This window comes from Drosophila sulfurigaster, chromosome 2L (genome assembly GCF_023558435.1).
Source record: "Drosophila sulfurigaster albostrigata strain 15112-1811.04 chromosome 2L, ASM2355843v2, whole genome shotgun sequence".
NCBI lineage: Eukaryota > Metazoa > Arthropoda > Insecta > Diptera > Drosophilidae > Drosophila > Drosophila sulfurigaster.
The window spans coordinates 15,916,685-15,940,053 of NC_084881.1; the positions used below are offsets into that span (position 1 = coordinate 15,916,685).

A 23,369-nucleotide genomic window follows, 5' to 3' on the forward strand; every position below is an offset into this window, starting at 1 on the left:
CGGCAGAGCGTGGCCTTGGGGGGCAACACAGCACCAGCAACCACGCACAAAATGCACTCTAAGCAGCAACCAACTCGCACTCCCCCCGCGCTCCTGCAAAAAAAAAAAGCTAATTGTTTTGATATGTAAGCCGAAAGCAGAACCAAAAATCAACACGCAGCGCAGTGTTGAGCGGAGTAAGGAGAAGGGGAAGGGAAAGGGGAGTGGTTGAGGGTACTGCGACCGTTGCGCTCAAGTGCAGCAGATTGCCAGGCATCTAGCTATCGCTCTCTGTCTCTCTCTCCCGCAATCTCGTGCTCCCTCTCACTCTCGTCAACCCCCCTGGCAACACACACACAGGGGTACAGGCTGCTCACTGCTCACAGCTCTCGCTGCTCGTTGAGCATACGACGCGTGTTGCACGCCCTCGCCGAGGCAGCATTGTTGTTTAGTTCCCAGTTGGTGCCCTGCCTCATTGAGCATGGTTATTGCCAAGCTTTTTGTGCTAATTAGCCACGCTGCTTCATGGTTATTAAGATTGCGTCAAGTGTACCGGGGCGCAGTCAGCGTTGCACTTGCTACCCGATCTCTCCCACTCTCCCCCTTCCCATCACTGCATCTCTGCATCTCTCATTCCCACAAGCCACCAACCGAATTGGCTGTGGCTGTGGCTGCTGCTGTGGTTGTGGCTATGAGTTTTGTGCTTGCTGCATTGGCAGACCCTGCAGGCATTTCGCATTTTGCATGCAGCATCCACAAGGACACACATACAAGCTGTAGGTTTAGCTATAGCTGTGGCTTGGCTTGGCTTATTATGGCGCACGCATCCTTCAACTTCAGTCATCGTCATCGTCATCATCATCATCAGCAGCAGCGTCGTCATTATTAGCGTTGTGGTCCGAAGTGCGCTTGAAATGGGTGATGGTGCCATGAACAGATTGTTGAATAGAAACAGAGCGGCAACGAAATTGCGACGCACTGCCAAGACCTGCAACATTTGTATGTAATACAAAATTTCTAGAAATTTCCATTGTTGCATTTGTTAGTGTTGGCGTGGTACAAATATTTAATTATTCAATTGTGCGTAATATTTACTTACTTGCACTTTCTCATGCGTGTTCAAATTTCACTTTCTTACCATATTATTTATTGTATTTATTTTAGATTTCTCGTTTTGCTCTTCAAGTAAGAAAACCTTTAAAAAAATTAAAATTGATTTTAGCGCCATCTAGTGGCGGCATTTCTACCACTTGTACATCTGTTAAGTGCGGAGCAGCTCTGTTATTGCAGCGTTAACATACAACAGCTTAGCAGAGTCGCAAACCTTTGCCGCTAACATTGCCTGTATACTCTGTTAAGATTGCTGGCGCCATCTATACAGTTATTAAAGCAGCCGCTTAATTTGTATGCGCAGCTCAAAAGTATGCTGCAATTTTCATGATTTAAACTCCAATTGGTTTCCAATTGCAGTGTGAAAGAATGCAACCGATAATTTATTTCAGTAATTCACGTAATTAAAAAAGAATGATTCCACTTGGTACAAAATTTATAATTTTTTACTATCAGTTTTAATTGGCTAACTTTGCAGCTAGAAAACTACTAAACCTCTTGGCACATTTCAATCAATATGCTTAAAGCCTTTTTAAGTGGATTTGAAATTATTTCCAATATTTGTTGATGGAGGCTTATTGTTTTTTGAACCATCGACCCTAATATGACTGCTCTCGTTTTTTGAAACCCTTATTAATGGAGTGTTGCACGCGCCTGCTGGCTCTCAACTCGGTTTTTTGTTTCACATTTCCCCGCAGGCCACGACGATTCGCTTGTTGTTGTTCAGTTTGGGTTCGTAAAGCAGTGCTAATTAAGCGTAGCCTGTGATACTTGAAATCCGCTTTAATTGAATCAAAATTCAACAACATTTAAACAATATTATAGGACGCATTACAAATTCTGTTGGCGTCGGGCAATGAGGCAAAAGTATAGCTGAGCAAATTTTTCGCTTGCGCCACATTAAACACACAAACTGTTTTGGGTGGACTCCAGAGGAGTGCTCAGAGGTGGGAGAGGCGCAGCCATTTGACAACATCATTGGCAGCCGTGCTCCTGCCCAGTAAACTCCCCTCCACCCCACCCGGCCACACTCAGCCATCGGCGCGGGGCTGATTAAATTGCTAACTGTGCGAGTACTCTCGAGATGGCAGGCGCCTTTGTTGGTTCCCTTTGTTCCCAGAGCTCGTCGATATACACTCGCACTCGCACTCGCTAAGTGTTGAAAGGAGCCAAAAGTTTTAGCCAAATGTGTCTAGCTGCCATTCCACTGCTGCTACCTTAAGTGAACCTGTGCCTGCTTTATCCTCATACACATGCCGTGTCCGTATCCGTGTCCGTGTCCGTGTCCTTATCCTTGCCGACGCACTCGTAAAAGCGTAAAACTATTTATGGATATTTGGCGCATAAACAAGCTGACCTTAGGAACGGGACACACACACAAACGGTAAACCCTGAGGGGAAGGCTTTAAGAAATGTTTGCGTTTATTGAATTGCTTTGATGCTGTTTGCGTGCAAAGTAAACTCGCCAAATCTAAGCATTTCCTGTAGCATACTTTTCGGGTTGTCCAACGCCTGGGCAAAAAAAGAAATTGTAATTTTGAAATTAGACTATTGAAACCCTTTTGGTGGCATTAAGTCTAGTCTCTGGCATCGAGTTGAACTTTCTCCCGAATCGAAAGTGTTTTGCAGGTGAAAATCCTTGCGCATTAACTTGCAGCCAGCCAACGTTCATAAGCAGCTTAAAGTGCTTCGCGGCTTATCGGCTGCTTAGCAGACATTGCAGAGCTAAAGAGAGCTATGCGAGTTGTGACCCCCGTTGTGCTTGCCACAGAATTGTGGCACAATTAAGCTGCTGAAGATCATTTTCATATGCCCCGAATGATGAGTGGGATTGAATGTGTTTTGTTTATGCTGCTGCCGCTCATAACTTGTCATAAGTTTGACAGCAGCCGTCGCAGCGATGCGGGCTTATTGTAGATGCAGAGAAGCAGATGCGGAGAAGGGAATGAGAGATGGGAATTTGAAATTGGAATTGATATTGGAGTTGGTATTAAAGTACAGAGAGAGAGCGGGAGCTGGAGCGGGAGCAGGAAGCTGCCAGAGCCCATAGTTGTGTTCCCACATAGTTTTTGAATTGCAAAATATAAATGACGCACTAATTGCAGCGAGTGCCTTAAAATTCTTCTTCTTGTTCGCCATCGTCGACGTTCCCAATTGAGCCAAGGCCATAAAAACGCCGAGAGGAAAGAAACCAACAAAACAAATATTACAAAAAGATGAAGAAGACGTGGATGAAATGATTGTGGTGTATAGAAGAAAGAACCTGCCGGCCATTTAATGGCATTTTATGGCGCACAAAGCAATTGGCTATGAAATTAATTTCGAGAGCAAAAAAAAAACTTAACTGAACTGAACAGAACGGCATCAGGAACTGAAGTTAATGTCGCATGCAACGCGACGACCCGCAACAAGCAGCAGCAGCAGCATCAGTACTTGCCTCGCATCGTGTGTGGCATAGAACAACTATTCACTCAGTACTCAGTACTCACTATTCACTCTATTCAGCATTCAGTAGTCGGATGTATTATCGTACCTGGGCGTACTCAGGAGGAAGCCGTCGCCAATGGAGCCCCTTTGAAGTTGGTCGCAGGCATTAATGTGGCTCCTTCTGCTTTGATGTGACTGCGCGCACGTTTCGTGTAATCATGAATATCTATACATAAACTATATAAATTAAAAGATGGCAGCATCGGGAGCATTGAAAGCGGAACGCATCATAATGGGAACATCAGGAGGCGCCTAGTCGCCAATTAAGAACTAAGAATAGATGTTGACCACTTCACATGATTGAGCGATTCAGGCCAGCAAACTGAGTAAGACAGCAAGCAAAACAACAGGTAATAAAGTAAATTGGAGGAGGCTTCGATACCCTGTAAAAGATTTAGAGTAAGATATCAACATCTTCTCTCTACTCACTTCCAAGCATACTCCTTAGCTTCTTAGTTCTACAGAGCATTTTGAGAACCGACAGCCGACAGCAAAACAAGACGTCATTAGTGGCAGGTGTCTGTAAAAATGTTTAGACTTGGCCAGTGTTTGATTTGTGTTGCTTTTCTTTAGCATCTCTCAGTTTTTTAACCAAAAAAAATTGCCTTTTCATAAACAATACGCAAAGAAAACTTTTTCTTCGACTACTTTCAACAGCAAACACAGGAAATGTGCTACAACATTTTCAAATTTCCAATTCAAGTGGACACATTTGGAGTGCGCAGAGGGGAACATTGAGGGGTGGGGAAGCAAACGTTGACCACTTCAAAGGCCACTCGACAGTTGGCGACAATTAGCCAAAAAATTGAAAAGTTAGGTGGAGTTAAACGGTCGCTGGCATGCCATTGACGCATTAGAACCACATTGAACTGAAGCGATCTGTTCTGTTTTTCGGGGTTTGAGAGGGCAGTTTGAGCAGTTGTCAAGGCGTGATTAGCATGACAACATTTTGGACATTGCAATTTTACGCTACATTTAACATTCGGTAATCGACGTCGAGCTTATAAAGGTTGCACAGGCATTTTCATAATTGCAGTTGCATTTACTTCGGGGCAGTTTAAACAAAAGGGTGACTTTTGAAATAGGGGACAAAATTTAAACTGAACAATATTATAAAAATGAATGCCAATAATTAAAATAAGCTAATGTTGGGTAAAAGATTATTTATGAAATATTTATTTTAGATGTAAAGAAGATATAGAAGATATGTCTGACCGTGTGAATACCTAGATCTCAGTGAAAATGTTTGTGATATGTTACTATATCATATATATATTCGGTATATTTCAGTATATTTCGTCATATTAATTCAGTTCATATTTAAAATGTTATACCGCACAGTTTTGCTTGTCAGCACTTCTTATATCAATATACCAAATATATATTATAGTGTATTTCAGCATTTTTTTTTGTTTTAGTATATTTAATTGATTATATCACATTGTTTTGTTTTTATTGGGGATTTCATTGAAATATACGGCTAGTGTTTAATGCTGAACTAGTTTCTTATTATAGCCCATTTTTTATAGAATAATCATGGTATATATTGTTATTATTAGGCTTATCAATTTGCTATCTATGTTCTTCTTCTTTTGCACCATAAAGTATGCAATAAATAGCTTAAATAATGTAAATATATTTTCAAAAGGGAAACCACAAAAAAACTGATTGTTAAGTTGTTAAAAGTATCTCGAGTGCAACTTGGCACTCGATACAGATGTTGTATCTATTTTGGAATCATGTCAAAGTATTAGAGATCATCAGGTTTAAGCATATTATTCGGCTGACATAGATGTGAACAATCGTTAAACGGCAGGAAAACTATAAAAATAAACGAGCTGCGGGGCACACTGAAGATGCCGAGATGAAGACGAAGATGAAGATGATGTGTTTAGGTGCTTATCTGCTCATTGAGCTATTGGCACTTGAGTCAACCACAACCATAATAAGAAACACAAACACAGGCATTATGATCATACTTCATTTAATTTCCCTATCAGCGGTTTAAGCTTTGAGCTCATTGAAAATCATTAGGCCGCAATCACAATCGTATGTGGCCACAGGGCGAAGCTTCGAAAGTGCGCTTAAGTAAAAAGAAAACACTTGAGGAGCATTCACAATTCACCTTCAAAAGCAAAGACAGAGAGAGAGAGAGAGATGTGTGTGAAAGAGTGAGAAGAAGAGACACGGGCTCATTGTCAAGCCAATAAAAGCTGACTAAAAGAAGTCTTTGAGTCTACCCATTCCATCTCTTTGTTGGATAGTTATCAGCGGGGCGCCCAGCAGTCGACATTTTCGTGTAGTGCTCGAGGGAGGCATTGAGTGTAAGTAAAAGTAAATTAGATAAACGCCAGAGAACGCACAATCATGTCGTGTTTTGAGTGCGAGTACAAAATGTATCTGAGTAGCAAGCGTAATCGCACTAGACTTCTTCTATACACATGTGATATCAATGTTAAAGTGAATCTTAATTGAACCCAAACTGAAACGTCGCAGTCGACGCTGTCGATCAAAGCGTTTGCCGACGCTTCAGTCAGCATGTGATGATGATGATGATGATGATCGGACCATGAGGAAATGTGCCTGGTCAGAGCTCAATGAAATTGACAAATGTTTGGACAAATAAACAAGCCGAATGATCGACGAACGACGCGACTATGATTTCTGTCTCATCCATCTCCGTCTCCATCTCCTCTTCTACTTCTGCTTCTTATAGCTCTTCCTCTACTACAAGTGCTTCTTCTTGCTTGTTGTTTTTGTAATTACCTTGAGCAAATATTGACTGGCATACGGAATGCGCTTACGGTTTTGGGTCAAAAGTTGTAACTGCAATTTTTGCCTCATTTGCAGTCCCATAAAACACATCCCATGTCCAACCTCTAGCGAAGAGTGCAGAGTGTAGAGTGTAGAGTGCCTTGCCCTTTTGGGTATGGGAAATGGGAATGCTGTTGACGCAGAAGACAGAGAGAGACAGAGAGAGAGAGAGAGAGAGAACAAAAGGTAAATAGCATATAGTAGAGCCTCGCTGACAACAAGTGGAAAAGTAGTTGTTGGCAATACTTAGACTTGGACTGTGATGGGGTTTGCCCAAAGAGAAATGTGTGTAAGCAACACACACACAGAGATTGAGTGACTGATGGATGGATGGACGGATGGGTGGATAAACCAAGCAAACAACAGCTATGCGTTTATCTATGGATAAACATAGGCAATGCCTATGCCGAGGGATGTGCAGTAGCTGCAGCCAAAGCCAAAGCCACAATTACGCGCCTAGATAAAAATACAAATTAGCCACAAAATAAGGTGGATGAAAGATTGAAATTTCAACACACGCAGATTAAATACTTTAAATAAATAAAGCACAAACTACATAATTAAACACATACAAATCAAACTGCAAACTCATTCGCATTAATCTCACTTTGAAGTGCATCATTTGGTATGCATATTAGTGTATTTCGCTGTTTTAAATGTGTCAGCTGAGCATGTGCGCTGATAAATAATGATTAGACAAATGGATGTCAAAAGTATGCAAGCAATTGACAAGTTGTCGTGATTATTAATGAACATGCTGGCCACAGATACATTTGTATCTTTTGCGTATCGCAAGAGGAGACTCCGACAGCCTACCACAGACTCTAGCTGCGCAGCAGCAAATATCTTCAGCATGCGCAACAACAACAACAGCAACAACAACAGCAACGACAACTCCAAACTTTATGTGCCTATCAGAGGCAGGCAACGAACACAAGGCACAAAAATACACGAGACACGAGAACGAAACGCACACGAGGCACACGAAGGCTGCTGCCTCAATCGTCGCAGTCGTCAGTCGAGTTCCGAACGAGCTGTGGAACGCACGTGTGTGCCGCACACTCAAAATAAGAAAAGAAACGCATTTGAAAGCGCATTCGCAATTTTGTGAGTTACACCAAAAAACTTCGATGATACGAAGACCGAATTCTCCTCAGAAGTTCGCGTGAATTTTTTGTCGTACTGCCCCTGAAATCGGAAACGTTTTACTTCTGGTTTATTTCCTGGTCGAGATCGAATCCGTCGCGCGTTCGATCCCCAAGTCAAAGGCGCTTATGATACGTGGCCGGCCGGCCGGCCCCCTTGAAATCGACGTTTTTTGTTACTCATATTAAAGACGCAGTCGGCGCTCTTTTTATCTGCCTGAAAAGCGAACAACAACAACAACACGAACAACAACTGCAACAGCAACAGCAACAACTAGAACAATAAGAGCAAACGAGGGGAACCTTTAAGCCTGTTTAGATGGATGGATCGGCGTGAGACATTGAGGCAGACGCGGCGCGTCGTCTGTTCAAACGGGTTTCGTTGCGCTCGATCAGTGGATATATCTACAAGCACAAGTCCGTCGAGTATCTGGTGTCTGGAATCGTTGGCCTTTTGATGTTGCGCCCTCAGCAGCAGCAGCAACAGCAGCAACAACAGCAGCAACTCAGCAGCTCTAAACGTTTCCAGGAAGCCAACTGGATCGGCCAGGAGGCGGCAAAGGCGGCGGCGGCGGCTGCTGTTTTAAACCAAATAAATCAACATTCGATAAAGTGAAAAGAAACAACAAAAAAAATATAAAAGGAAAACAAGAGAAAAGCGTTTGAAGTGCTCACGTGAAAATTTGATGAAAAAGTTTTGAATGCAAAGAAATATTTTTGGAAAAAACAAAATGTAGAAGCCAAGAATAATAAATGCGCGCAAATCAAACGAAAAGTATTAAGCAGTCCAAATAAGTTCAGGAAAAGCAAAAAAAAAAAAAATAAAGAAAACCAATTGGAAAAGAGCTAAATTCAATACACACAAAACAAATATATAAATCGAAATATATAACGCGATTATCAAATCATACATAATCTCAATAAAGCATTTACAAGTAAATTTTTTGATACGCCAAAACAGTCCCCAGTAATTAATAATAATAATAATAATTAACTTTCGAGCATATACATATAAATAAATAAATATTTAATTAATTAGAACTTAGCATTTAGTAATTTATTAACTACAAAGTACGAGTACTTACAACAACAAATTACAACATCAACAAATTACGCCAAAAAAAAAATAGACTTTAGCAGCAACCAAAACAAAAACAAAAAAGAAAAGCATTTAGAAAAATCTCCGCTCTAAACTGATAAATAAGAAAATAAAAATAACAATATGCAAACGATATTTGTGAATGCTTTGCTGCTGTTGCAGTTGCTCTGTCGCCTGGGACGCTGCCAGGAGCAGCAGCTGTTGCTGCCGAGCATCGAGAGTGATCCAAGTGTGCAACAGCAGCAGCACAGCAGCAACATCAACAACAACAACCAGCAGCAGCAGCAACAACAACATCAGCATCCGCATCAGCAACAGCAACTGCACAACAGCAATCCAAGCTTGAACAGCACGTTGCTCAACACGCTCCTCACCAGCACTGGCCAATTGGGAGCAGGCGTTGGAGTTGGACCAGGAGCAGCAGGCGGAGGAGTTGCTGGCGGCGGCGGCGGAGGCGGAGCGATGATCAATCAATTGGGCGGCCTGGCGGGCCTGGGCAGCAGCACGGCGAGCGCACCAGCAGCCGGCAATGGCATGGGTCACGGCCTGGGCATCGGCATGGGCATGGGACATGGCATGGGACACGGCATGGTGGGACATGGGATGCCACACGGTGTCGGCCAACATGTGGGCCATGGCATGGGCATGCAGGGAGGACAAGGACAAGCTGGCGGACACTCGCATGGACATGCACTGGCTGGATTGGCCAATCTGGGCATCATTGTGAACAGCAAAGGATTGCAGGGCATGCAGGGAATGTCGAGCGGAATGCCAGGTGGCGTTGGCGTTGGCGTCGGAGGCTATGGCAGCACTATGCTTCAAACTGGCGTCGCAGGAGGCGTGGCAACTGCTGGAGGAGGCGGAGGCGGAGGAGGAGGCGGACTGGATAGCCCTTAGTGAGTAATTCAACAGCTATTGCATTTGTATACAAACTGTTCACTTAATTGGACGGCATGCCACAAGTGAAATCTTATCGTCAATTGAATGATGAAGATGCTCAACTTGCAGCAGCAACAGCAGCAACTCGTCAAATTCTTTTGTCCTATTAAAAGCAGTCGAATCGAGGCTGGCTTGGGGGAGACATCGAATGCATTTTTTATGGCATTCTACTGAGGCGGAGGCCAATTGTCATTGACTTGATGTTGTTGCTGTAAGCGCTACAGATTGAGCCATCCACAAATCAACTTTTACTCTGCAATTACAACAAGCTATATATTTAAATGTGTATCTTCAGCTACAGCTTCAGCTCCCTCGCTTGCTCATCTATCTTCTGCTGATTTGACCCTGCTAATCACTTGCGACCTCTGCTGCCATAAAAAACAAGATTTAATGCCCAAGATTTAACTTGCGAAACACTTTCCTTTAACTACATTCTTAATTCGAATCTAAAACGTAAATAATGCATTTTATTATACCCGCTAGCCATAATATAGAAGGGTATTACACTTTTGTGCCTATATAAAATATATGCGACATGCATAAGAAAACTTTTTCGATCCCATAAAGTATATATATATTTATTTGCTGTTGCAGTCGATACTTAGTTGATATGGCTGGCAATAGTATATTTGGCACTCAATGGTATATAATGGTATATCGATATACCAAATATAGCCTTGGTATATTTTATTATTTTTTCAGTATATTTTAACTTGGAGCGCGTATCTCACAGTCGTGCATACTCGACTTTCTTACTTGTATTAGTAAAGTTTTTATGAGCACTTGAAGAGTTTTAAAATTATATTTATTCATGCTAAAGGTTACTTAAAAACAAATCGTTGAGAGCAAACAAGATTAGAATAGAATCCAATTTAATGTTTACAAATAATTCCACTTGCTATTTTTACATACCGAAAAAAGCCTTGGAAACATCGTATATTAATTTTTAGTATTAATTTAGTGAGTGAAATATAAATCATCGCTAACTCTGCATCACACTAGAGTCTAGACTTTAATTTATTGGCAACATAAAATCTATTTTTAAGAATTCTTATTATTTCTTTGTTTCTATAACAATTGCTGTTGTCTTTAGCTTATTCGCAAATTCATGAGAAAAAGACTTGCTTCCAATGAATTTTCGCGGATGTTTGCCAAACATTTATACACTTTAATGATGCCAAATGCTTATGCACTTATGATTGTTTACATTTGAGAGCAGTCACGACAGATCAATCTGCCTCAGAATCCAATAAATAATTGTGAAAACTGTGCAAAAGATTCTCAGCAGAAGACCACCCGAAAAGCGAGTACTCGAAGTATGCAACAACAGCAACTGCGAAAGCAACGCTTCATTCATTCAGTCTGTTGTTGCATGCCCCAGAGGCGAGTTTCAACAATAAACTACAATTATTTATACTTGCCGGTCTTTTTGCGGCTGTCAGCTAAAAGCCGTTTGCATTTTTATTGCAAGGATCGCTTGAAAGACTAAAAGACTGAGCAGGTTGTTTACTCGATGGCTTCAGCCAGTTGTCAAAAAATGTGCAAGTCGACGGCGTTGTTGGTTTTTTATGATTATTAGCAGCACTGCGGCGGCTGCCACGTAAATTTTACTTACACTTCACATTCATTTGCCAACCCACAGCCAAAGGCAACGTCAACAATGACCACAAAACAAAAAAAAGGGGGAGTTCGTCATGCCACACGGCAACGCTCGGTTATTATTTGTCATTAGAAAAGCAACCGACTCGCAACTTAATTTTTTAACAGCAGTTGAGCCATCTCCAGTTGCAATTGTTTCACCCTAGTCCTGCCTCGCAATTGTTCGTTTTATTATTTTTTTTTTTATAGCACAACACTCAAATGGGAGCTTGATTCCTTGTAAATTTTGTTGCAATTCTGCTTGTGTCGCATTGGGGTAGAAAGTGTTTCAGTTTCTCTCATACATTGACCCAGCCGGGTTGACGATGAGCCAGACAAATCGATAGAGACGCAAACCATTAGACTGGCTTTTGTCCACTGTCCATTGTCCACTGTCCACTGTCCACTTTCTACTAGGCCCGTTTGATTACAATTAATCGGCTTATTTACTGGGAGCCATTTGGCTATGATGAGCTAGCTGCTCCTCAGCTCGCTCCTTGTGTGTGTTGTGTGTTGTCTTTGTTACCTGAGCAGTTGCAATGTGCCACTTTATTGATTTGAAATGTCAGCACAAATTGGCAACACACACACACACACACATAGAAGTCCGGTGGCCAAGTTACAAGGGATCCCCGGCAAAGAGATGCGACCCTAATTGGCATAGCGCAATGCATTTGCCATTGATCGCAGTTTGAAGCTTCTTGAATTCATGGAATCTCTTCTCTCACTCTGTCCCTCTCTGTCTCTGTCTCTGTCTCTCGCTGTCTGTTTAAAGTTCATGCTGTTCCCAAGCAGACTTTGGCATTAAGCTCTTGTCCAGCTCTTCTGATGCACTTCTGCGTATTTGCATAGACCCCTCAGGCCTCAAGTTCGATGTTGAGTTTGAGTTCGAGTTGAGTGTGCTGCCCAGTTGGATATATGACTACTTCAACACCTGCTTAAACAATTCGCTTGCCAATGCAATCTCAGTGTTGTGTGGCAAATGTAAATACAAGTTGAGGCAAATGTGGCACGCACAGACCAAAGACCAGGACCGAGGACAAGGCCTGTTTACACGAATCAATATGCAGAAAAGCTGATTAGGGGATGTAATGAAAATTTAATAATTGCCATCAGGGCACTCAATAGACAAAGCCATCATGTTGTTGCCTCCTGTCTCCTTTGCCACTCGCAATTAATCTCCGGGTCCGGGGTTGTGCCTGTAACACAAGAAGGCAACGCTGCCAACGCCACCAGTAGCCAAGTCAAATAAAACCAAAAAAACAAAACTGAAAATTTGACTAGAGTTTGCTGTGTGTGTGGAGTGAAGAGCTTGAGAGTTGGGCAGGGTTGGTTTCAATTTCAGCAAAAGGCAAATAATGTAATAATGTTTGACAGAGTCTCGCATTCTCTCTCTCTCTCTTTCTCCTATGCTCGCTCGGTTGCTCTTTGTCTCTTTCTGCGGCTGTGTGACGTCTGTTGTTTTGTTAACAGACATTTATGACATTATACGGCGCAAAATGATGTTGTTACAGGGTAACACAGACACAAACATACACACACACACACAGAGAAAGCGAAGGCCACCCCAAAAGGAGCCAACCCCATGCCACAACCAGAGCTCACAATTCGTTCAGTCAATCCTTTTGCCTGCTGTGATTTCATTTGCCTTACAAGCGGCAAAAATCTGCTTAATTGTGCGTAAGTCTACCCTCCTTCTATCCCTCCCTTCATTGCCTCTGCTGTCATGTTAAATATTTGTCAAACAGTAATTAAAACTTACTTACTTACCGGGTTGCCTCTTTTGCCTCTGGGTCGTCCTGTCCTGTCTTGTATTCTCTTGTCTTGTCTTGTCGTCATGGCCTCTTGGAACAAAAGAACAACTTAAAGTTAACTATGCGAGTTTCTTTTTGGGAGTATATCTCTCCTCGCTTCGCTTTGTATCTCTTTGTAGTTGTAGTGCTGCTTCTTGTATCTTGTAACTGCTGCGTATCTGTATCTTTACTATATAGTGTCTGGCGTCCTGGCGGAAACATAAAAATGTTAATTTCCACACAGAAAGAAAAGCTTTTGTTGCACACACACAGGCCGCAAATTATGAGTGTGTCTTGGTTGTGTCAGATTTTCCATTCCCTCCCTCCTCCTGCCAAACCCAAATTGACGATAACGATTATGTGCAAAGTTTTTGGTTTTGTTTTCATTTTTTCTTTTATTTCGTTTTGCCACAAAATTAAAAATATCCCTGCGACGAAGAAAAAAATAACGAAATGCGGGAAATCTTCTGCTGCAGTCATCGCCATGTGGCACCACCGAAAAAATTTATTTGTCTCAGCGACGACAATGAAGACGTCGCTAGGGAGGCACAGCTCTGGTACTCCACAGCTTCAGCTTCAGTTTCAGATTCGGTTTCAGCTTTAGCTTTAGCATCAGCTTCAGCTTCAGCTTGGACTTGGTATGACTTCTGTGTGGCGCTTGCAAAATGAAATTGCAGGCATAAAGTTTTGCCTTTACTGTATTATTGTGGTCTTTTATTTAATTTGATTCCCTTTTGCTCTCCCACACTCCGTATTCGCATTTTTTTGGTAGTGCTTCGAGCATGACGATATGGTCAAGTGGTTCGACACGCTTGAAAGAAAGGTGCTAAAATTAGAGAACAGTTAGCGAGTGAAGTTAGAATAGATAACTAGCTTATAGTAAATGTTTCTTAACAATTAAAGAGATTAACATATTTTTTTATTTATCGGAATGTCATCAATATTATAATGCTTTCAGAATCGCATTGAATTGCGTATGATATCATATTAAATATAATACGAAATTAAGTACAATACGAATACTATACAATACTTTATCAAATGTAAAATGCGGACAAGAGAACCATTGACAAAACTATAAAAAAAAGAAATATTCAAAAGAAATTGAATAATAATTGTGACTATTTTTTCTCATTGGAACAACAATTTATTCTGAAAGGGTTGAGAATGCAAAGAATCAAATAAAATATATTTGTTGCATTTGTTTATCAATTTAATATGTAGAATTAATACTACTTACTATATTTTTTATATACATTTCTCAGACTTTTCCTCAAAATGATGCTGCCATCAATTAGTAGAGCATTCGTTTGTTCGGTGTCGTTGATTTGTATTCACATGATTTGCTTTTCTAGCCGTTTTCGAGCTAACAATTTGCCTGCCATTTGCCATTTGAACTTTTTAATTTTGTCGTTTTGATGGCTGCGTTTTATGATGCCGTTGCCTTCATTTCTAACAGCTGCCCCTCCCACAACTCCCCTCGTCATCCGCTCCTCGTCTCTCGTCTCTCGCCTTCAGCAGCTGCCTGTAGACGTTTCCGTTGCTCGTGGTTTTTTGTCTTAATGATAAACTGGGGTTTTCAGTTTTTCCCCGTTTGGGTTAGATTCTTTTATGCAGCGTCCTTTGTTGTGCCCTGGCCAAAGCTGTGCCATAAAAATAATAACAAAAAAAAAATACGAAAACGAAAACGAAAAAGAAAATAAAATCAAGAAAAACAGTGAACAGTGAACAGTGAACAGTGAATAGAAAAAGCAGCTGGAAGCCCAAAGAGATCGCATCATAAATTGGCTATGATGAATCTAATAAAAACGCAACTCAAACTCAAACTGAAGCTGTAGTTGAAGCTGAAGCTGAAGTTGAAGACAAGCAACTGACGTTGCCCGAGGGTTGCATTCCTGAACACACACACAATAAAAATAGGGAAAATTTGTTGAATGTTCCCATGACATAAAATGCATTTCATGTAATTAATGTGGCAAAGTGCGTAAAAACCCAAAAATGACTTAAGCAAATCGAAAAGAAGAAAAAATCAAACCATAAAACTCGGTTCGATAGAGGGAAATGAAGCTGGAGCTGGAGATGGAGTTGAAGCGAAGTCAGAGCAATTCAAGCGTTGCATTCGGCCAAAATGAAAATCAAACAACAATGTTGAAAGATCTTTAAAGGTGTCAAAAGTAAAACAAACTTCAATGAGCCAAAAGGCAGCTGCAAAGAAACGATTGCACTGAGCCAAAGAAAACTGAGAGAAATACAAAATTTTGATTTATTGTAAATGAATAGAATATGAATATTAGAATTTAAATATTATCTGAATTGAAAAGCGATTGAATATGTCTGATTTAAAGCTAACGAACCCACACTTTAATAGACTCTGAACTGTTGCCATGAAGTAAATTAATTTGTCTCTCAACTCGATGCAATTTATGGTTGATTGCTGAACATCAATTGCAGAATTGCAAAAGTAAAGATTGATGGGCAGTATCCGATTTAATTTTTTATTTTTTGATAGAGTTGCCTTTAGAAAAGATTCTTTGAAAAGGCAAAACTGTATTTCCCATGATTTTTCTGAGTGTAAATTAGATTTTAGCCCTGGTATCTTTTAGCTGCATCTTCGACTGCTGCTGTTGCTGCTTTCATTTCTGCTGCTGTTGCTGCTGGTGTTGCCTTTGATCTCATGCAATGTCTTCGCTGATGTTGCTGCTGCCGTGGTCCAAAGTTGCGTTTGCGTCTGTTTTGGCAGCGCATTGAGGAAGTTGCATCAAAGACAAACATATCCCCTCGCACACGCTCACGCACAGATGTGGCACATACAACATTGGGACCTTGAAGTTCTAGCGGACCTTGAGGCGGTTCCACACACACACAGAGACACACACAGACACACGGCACGCGGAGACACGCACACACATCAAAGAGATCAAAGCGAGCGTGCAGCAAATGTGTGAGCAGAGCAAGGGATAAAGGGGGGAAGTTGGAGTTTAGTGAGCCGCAGCAGCAGCCACAGCAATAGCAACAGCAGCGTTTGCCACACGCAGCTAACAGTTAAATTGCAGTCACATCCTGTTAAACGGTTTAACCTACAAAACAATAAAGCAGGCAAGCAAGCAGGCAAAAAAAAAAGCGCAAGACTCTTGGCCAGGTTCTTGGCTTTGCTTCAAGCAACAGTTGCTGTTGTTGCTGCCAATGCTGTGGTTGTTGTCGTTGTTGTTGTTACTGCCTGCCTGCTGCTTTGTCGGCAACGACACTTGGGGCAGGCTGTGTGGCACCTGGCTAGGCTTTGATGTTGCGCCTGTTGCGGTTGCTATTCCTCTTGCTGTTGCCTGTTGACATAATTGGACTTTCGGCTGGGCTCGGTCTTGGGCTTCAGCTTGAGCTGACTCTTTTCCAAGTTGAACTGTGGCATTGTTGCACTGTCTGCCTCTGTGTGTGTGTGTGTGTGTGTGTGGAACGTTGTTGTCACGGCTCAACACTCTCGGCTTGCGGTACTTTAAGAGGCGCGCACATAATTTGCGCAAATTAGCGACAAGAGTCAAGAGACGCGACGCGACGCGTCTTTTGAAGCATTCGACAGATCTTTAAGGCCTAATTGATGCTTAGAGCGTTAGTCACTTTGTTTTCCCCCTTTTCAACACTAACTTTGTTTTCCCCTCACTTTACACATCACACTTTGCTGTGTCAACTGAAGTTGCGTAGGTGTTAATGTGCATTGCTCTCTTCCTTCTCTCTCATGGGGCGTGGCCGAGACTCGTCTGAGTCTGCAGATCGATATAAATTGGCAATTTGACCCTGAAAACACAGCTGGCAACAACTACAACAACAACTGACGGCGGCAACACAAAGCCACAAATAGCAGACAACTAAAACCAAATAAATAAAAGGAACAAAAAAAAAGAAAACAACAATTATGGAAATGAAGAAAAGAAAAAAGTAGAGAGAAGATGCCGCCACAAAAAGCCGAAAAGTAAGAAAAACATTTTCGGTATTTTAATTCAATTTGTTGTCATCGTCGACGTGTTGTCGGCCAAAGATGAAATGACTGCAGCAATTGGTTACAACACGAACAACACACACACAATTGCTGAGAGTGCAGAATGTAAATCAAAAGGATGCTGATACACAATGAATCAAAAAAGATAAATGATGAGTGTGGAGAATGAACAAAAAAATTAAAAAGATTCTGTGATATAAAATGAAGCAAAAGTTAATTAGCGAAACGAAAGCGAATCCAGATTGATAAATATTTATGCATCCCTCAGATTTTCCGTAGTCTTTGCTCAGATTTCTCTATGCAGCTTCGATTAACAGCCGCATGTTGCAACTGGGACGACACCCACTTGAAGACGAGTGCAACTTTCTAGATCATCTACATAGTACAACAACACGACTCTGCACTTCGCTATCCCCAACTATCGCGCTCTCTCTCTCGTTCTCTCCCTATCTCTATCTCTATCTATTCCCCCTCGGTTGTGGCGAAATTCAAGAGCAAAAAGGCGCCGCAACTGATCAGTCTAAAAGCGCGAGACAAGTGATGGAAATGGACCTTGAGGCTGCAGCACAAGCATGAAAATGCCACAAACGATGCCATTACCTCCCTCTCCCCTTCTCTCCCCTTCTCTCTCACTCTCTCTTTCACTCAGTCTGCAGCGAGCGCTGATTGACAAATGCAGTGAAGCGTTTTGCTGTCGGAGCATGCAGCGCGTGTTGATGGATGGACACAAAAGCCATGGGACGTAGTTTCAGTTGCCACACTCAACCAAAAAAGAGAGAAGAAGGAATCACGCCCCAAATTAACTGAAATTAACACGCGTTTAATGTCAAGCTAAAGCGACTCACCTGCCACCCGCATGGCATCAACTAAGTTCCCTTCCACTTCCTCCTCCCTTTCCTCCCACTCTCGACACCCGACTCCAATTCCATTTGCTGCTATTGGGGATCGCGTCGCGTCTTTTAGTTGTATGTTTACTTAATGACGTTTATGTGTCTTGTGTGTCATTTGCTGTCGGCATTTCTTGAGCTGTCATAAAGCGATTTGATTAAAGTAAAAACGCCGCCAGCGAGCAGCTGATACTGACTGCCGCAGCTCTCTAGTTGACTCTAGTTCACAGCCTGGGCCTGCGACTGGCTGAGCGCTCTTTTCCAATTAAAATGCAGTCAAAGTCGCCATCGACAAACGACAGCAAAGACAACAACAACAACGTCGTCCTGCAGCAAGTATTTATTTTCGGAAATCGAAATAAAGGGGGAGCGTTGCATGCCCCGAAAGTGAGAGTGAACCCAGAGTAGAGCACACACAAAATTAAGTTGCAACTTTTTTGCATACACTAAGGCGAATTTCTATACACTATGCAAACTGATTGCGAATTTAATTGCGAGACTTGGGATTAATTGTGCTCACTTAACACTCTTTGTGTCCGAGTTCAATTATATTTTAATCGAGTATTGCAAGCACTCTGGAGCAGTTATTATGCCGCTGGGCAGAGTAAACTCATGTGAGAGACTGACAGAGAGCAAGGCAAATAAAAAGGAAAAGTGCCAAACGACGGCGGCACAAATTCTTTGTAATTAGTATTAAAATGTTTTCCGCTACATTTTCACTTGATTTTCAGCTGCCAGTCGACCGGACCGAGGCGGTGCCAGACTCAGTCCCACTACCAGTCGCAGGCCCCCATGCTACATGCCACATGCCGCATGCCACATGAGCAACAGCAGCAGCAGCAGCAGCAGAACAGTTCGAGTTGTGGGCCTCAGTCAGTTTAGTCAGTTAGTCAATTTGTCTATGTGCCCTGAGGGCTCACACTAACCATTTGCTGGCTGTGTGACTCCTTCTCTGCCTCTGCCACAGCCCTGCCACAGCCTGTGGCAGTAGCTGTTGCTGTGGCAGCTTCGCGCATGATTGAAGGCAACATGTGTTTCGGAAATTATGCAAAATTGCCTGCTGACTGTTTTCGGTTGCCACAGTCGATGCGCAGACGAGGCATGTGAATGTGCTTGCAACAGTCAGTCTCACTTCCTCCCTCCTCCTCCTTCTCCTCTCGTTGTGGCTGCCGCAGATCGTTGCGATGTTGTGCAGCTTTGCTTAGGCAAAAGTTTTGCATATTTCGCTGCTCATTATCATTTGTTTAGTGGCCGGCGCAGTTCATTTCATAAACAATTAATAATGCTTAAGCGCATCTTGGCGTTGACAGGCGCAGCACAAATACAAACCTAGCAGAGAGTCAACTGTGGTCTCTTCGTTATTGCTGCTGCTGTTGCTGTTGCTCTAGCAACATGCTGTTGCAAGTCACTGTGGCTCACCGAAAGAGCCCTCGGCGTGCCACATTCAAATTGGCTTGCATTTTTCGGTTGTTCGGCCATTTGTTTGGCTTAAATCGTTTGCGTGTGTCGAAATGCGGCGTACAACAAACGGAAGTAGCTAACGGATTGGGGAGGCCAACACATTACAGTCTCTCCATCTGTCTCTCTCTCACTATGCCACACAGCTGTGGCATCCACTCAATGATGAGTTATTAACTTATCATATTTACTTTGCTGTACAAATGTAGGAAAAGAATTTATTGAAATTCTTATTTATTTCCATACATATTTATAATATAAAATTACAAAAATAATTAATCCATTTTATAGCTAAACCACTGATTTTCATTACTCAGTTTTATTTAAAATTTTAGAATATTTATTTCGTTTTTTACATTTTAGAGCAGTATTTAATAAACAAACAAATAAGAAAGCTGCAGAAGATTGTACTCTCAAAAATACTTAATATATACCAAAGGCTATATTTGGTATCATGATTTAATACTACATTAAAAAATCCTCTAAGAATTTTACACTATAAATATTGCTTTACATTTGAGGTGAAGAAATAATTCTTTGTAATTCCTTATTTTAAAATGAATTATAAAAAATGCATCAACATTTTTCGTGATACAAATCAATATTTTGTCAATTAAGTAATCAGTTTCTATACTGTTTAAGATCTTTTTATTTAGCCCAACAATAATAATAAACTTACTCATTATATCTCTACTAAAGTACTTTCCTCAACATCAATACAATAGAAGAGTTTATTGCTTAGAGAAATTCTATCTCTATTCTATTTTCAATCAGAGTTTCAACAATTACAAACTGAATATTGATGCGAATGGAATGCATATCCAAACAGACAATGGATCTGTAATAATATTGCACAAGCACTTTACAAATACTTGAAGGGAATATCCGAGAGAGTAGAGAGTAGAGCGTAGAAGATCAAAAGAAATCTGAGAATTGTTGAGTTCATAATTAATATACAATTAATGCGAGAAGATTCCAAACAAAAAGTCAATGAAGTTGTTGAAAATGTTTACAAATTCATATTTAGTTTATTTTTCTTATTGGGTGGAGTTGAAATTCATTCGCGCAGTTCTTAAATTTAATGATATGAAATATGTAAACGCTGGAGTTTTAGTCTTTAACTAATTAGCCAATAATTTGGTTTATAAAAAGGCAGAGGAAAGGGAAAGGGAAAGGGAAAGAACAGCAGCTAAAGTGGCAGCAATCGAAAGAGCAGCATGAACTTGTTTTATCACCTCACGGTAGCATCAACTTGGCTGATTGAATGCTGTTCGCATTGCCAGGCATTTGATTTGTTTAGAAAATAAAGCACTCAAACTCACACACACGCAGGCACGCACACACTCACACACTCAGAGATCAGCTGATGTGTGGGTGTAGCAGCTAGTCATATGAATGTATTCAATGTGCATGTGGCGCCAACTTGGCCCCAATTTGTGAGGCGGGCATTTGCCTAATTAGCACTCAATGAGCAGCTGAAGAGCTGAAGAGCCTGTTGGCTCTCTCGTTCAACTTGCAACAGCGGCAACAGCAGCCACAAGTGCGAGTATAGCGAGTACTTGTACTTGTATTCATATATATTCATACTTGCCACACGCTTTCGCACTGAGCACACATTCTGACTACTACTCGATGGATGATGGCATCGACAAGGCCACAGCGACCGCCTTTACGAGTGTATGGCCAGCTTTTTTGCTTTTGCGAGGGTTGCTTTTACACATCTTGCTCTCTTAAGTGCGCTACGTGACCGTCCATTAATACATCATCAACCGACGTCGACCCCGGTCTGATGATGTGTGTACTATTGGCAATGGTGTGATGACTTACCTACCACCTACTATGTACATACATACATCTAACACTCATCTCAGCTTCAGAGCTGAAACTGCCTTTTTGGTGTTTTTCGTCGGGATCCGCTTTCGTACATACTCGTATTTGGGTTTGGGTGCGTTTCGCATTTTCGTCATGGTCATAAAAACGCATTTTATGCGAAACGCATTTTGGCCTTCTTATCGCTGGCCCATACAACGTAGCCGGGCTTTTTATGAAGGCAAATAAAAGTGCGCTTAAAATGCTTACATACCAACCCCCGCCTCCTATCGCGTATAGTAGGAGGTGGGGGAGGGGGGGATATAGCACGCATAAACCCAGCGAGAGCAGCAAAAACTTTTAATGTTGATTGCGTTTTGCGTTAATGTTAATGTTGATGTTGATGCTGTTGTTTAATTTTAATGCTGCTCTCACTCACGCTTTTCTTATCTCAGTTTTATTCTCTCTCTCTCTCTCTCAGTCTCTTTGTCTTGGCCAAGTTCTTGGCTCAGAGCAACCCAAATTAATCATTAATAAAAAGAAAACTCGCACTGAAAATGAATTTAAATTGTATGCGTTGTCAATTTTGATGAGTTACTTCTCGACACAAGTTTGGGGCAGAAGCAGAAAAATTTATGGGAGGGCGAATTCCAAATTCCAACAGTTTAATTTAATTGCTTATGCTTGTAAAAGCGCAGCCACAGCTACAACAGCTACAACAGCAGTAGCAGCAGCATTAAAAATGTTATGACATTTCTATAAATACGTTTGAAAAATGCGCAGAGAGCCCTACGAAAATGTCAAGTGGCCGTGGAAGGTCTCATAAATAACTGAAATGCTCACTGACAATATTAAATCACAACAGCAACAGCAGCAGTTTGAGGAGAAGGAGGAGAAGCAGGAGTAGAGGCATTCTCTCTGCTTATTAGAGATACTGACGAGAACTTCCTCATTCAGAAATTACCTGATAAATATTTCGAGCCACAAGAAGAGACAGAGGGCAAACCACAGAATTATAGGAAAGCATATAACGCAGCAGCGAACAGCAAAAACGAGCAAACGAAATGCGGTTGCTGGAAAATGAAATGCAGACAAATTGCCGGAATGCCGCTGAAGCAGAAACAAATACGAGTGCGCAGCAGCAGCAACAGCAGCAGCAGCAACAGCAGCAGCAGCAACACCAAGAGCAGCCAACAACAATGGCTAATATTAGCTGAAAAATAGTTTGGCAATGTATTCCAAATGCAAGAGCAGCAACAGCAGCAGCCACAGCAGCAGGCAATAAAGGCTAATGAATGTTGCTGCTGTGCAACAATAGCAACACCAACAACAACAACAACAACAACCACAAGCAGTCGCAACAAAGCGGAAGCGTTGAAATAACCAAAGGGCAAACCCATTGAAAAGTGTAGAGTGAGACTGCATTATATAATGAAACTAATTGTTGGCACTTTCAAAGAAGCAAAACACTAAGAAAGAAAGCAACTTAAATGATGCTGTTGCTGCTAAATGTAAGACACCTGTCTCAAAAGAGAAGTGTTGCTAGAGACATCGACTGGCAAAGAAAAAAGCAAAGAAGCAGCTTAATATATGTATATATATTTATATATTTTGTTGATAAGGCTGCGTGTGGCCAAAAAAAAATTCCACAAGTAAACAACGCATATTGTTGTTAGTGAGTTGAGAACAGCAATCTCTTATTCTCTTTTGTAGTAGCAACCAATTGCACTTTATTTAATTGAAAGCTAGTAATGAAAATGGCTACAACGCTAAACTAAGCTATCAAAGCTAGCCATATTAACTGCAGATGTTGCTGCTGCTGCTGTTGGCAATTGCAATTCAATTTTTATGGACGATGAAAATGAAGCTGTCAAATGCATGAAAATCGAATAAAAAGCATAACAATCTAGCGAATTTATGCAGCACAAACAAAACGTTTGCTGATGACACAAGCAGCGGGAGATCAGCAGCAATAACTGCTGCAACAGCTGCTGCTGTTGCTGCTGCTGCTGCAACACGGTAGTCGGCGTGGGCGTGGCAAATGAGCTACGTTAATGGCGTTAAATACAGAGGTAGACTCCGAACTTGGGGGGCTGCAAATGGGAATAGAATTGGGAATGGGGACGGGGACGGGCAGTGGTCGGCATTAAATTCACTCGCCAGATGCGGCGCTGTTAGCAGCAATTGCAGCACAGCAGCAGCCAGAGCAGCAGCAACAACTTG

At 41.7% G+C, this 23,369-nt stretch overlaps 1 protein-coding gene across 3 annotated transcripts in view; it reads left to right on the forward strand.

Annotated features, from left to right (window-relative positions):
* LOC133846897 (protein Wnt-4) overlaps positions 1-23,369 on the forward strand; it is a 34,621-nt gene that overhangs the window by 2,644 nt on the left and 8,608 nt on the right. For 2 of the 3 annotated variants that reach the window (XM_062281613.1, XM_062281618.1), the window contains exon 1: positions 7,404-9,530. The exons of the other annotated variant lie outside the window; for it this stretch is intronic. In XM_062281613.1, the coding sequence (XP_062137597.1) occupies positions 8,758-9,530 (773 nt within the window). In that variant the 5' untranslated portion in view covers positions 7,404-8,757. Of the gene's footprint in view, positions 1-7,403; positions 9,531-23,369 lie in introns of those variants that run through there. 3 annotated transcript variants of the gene reach the window in all.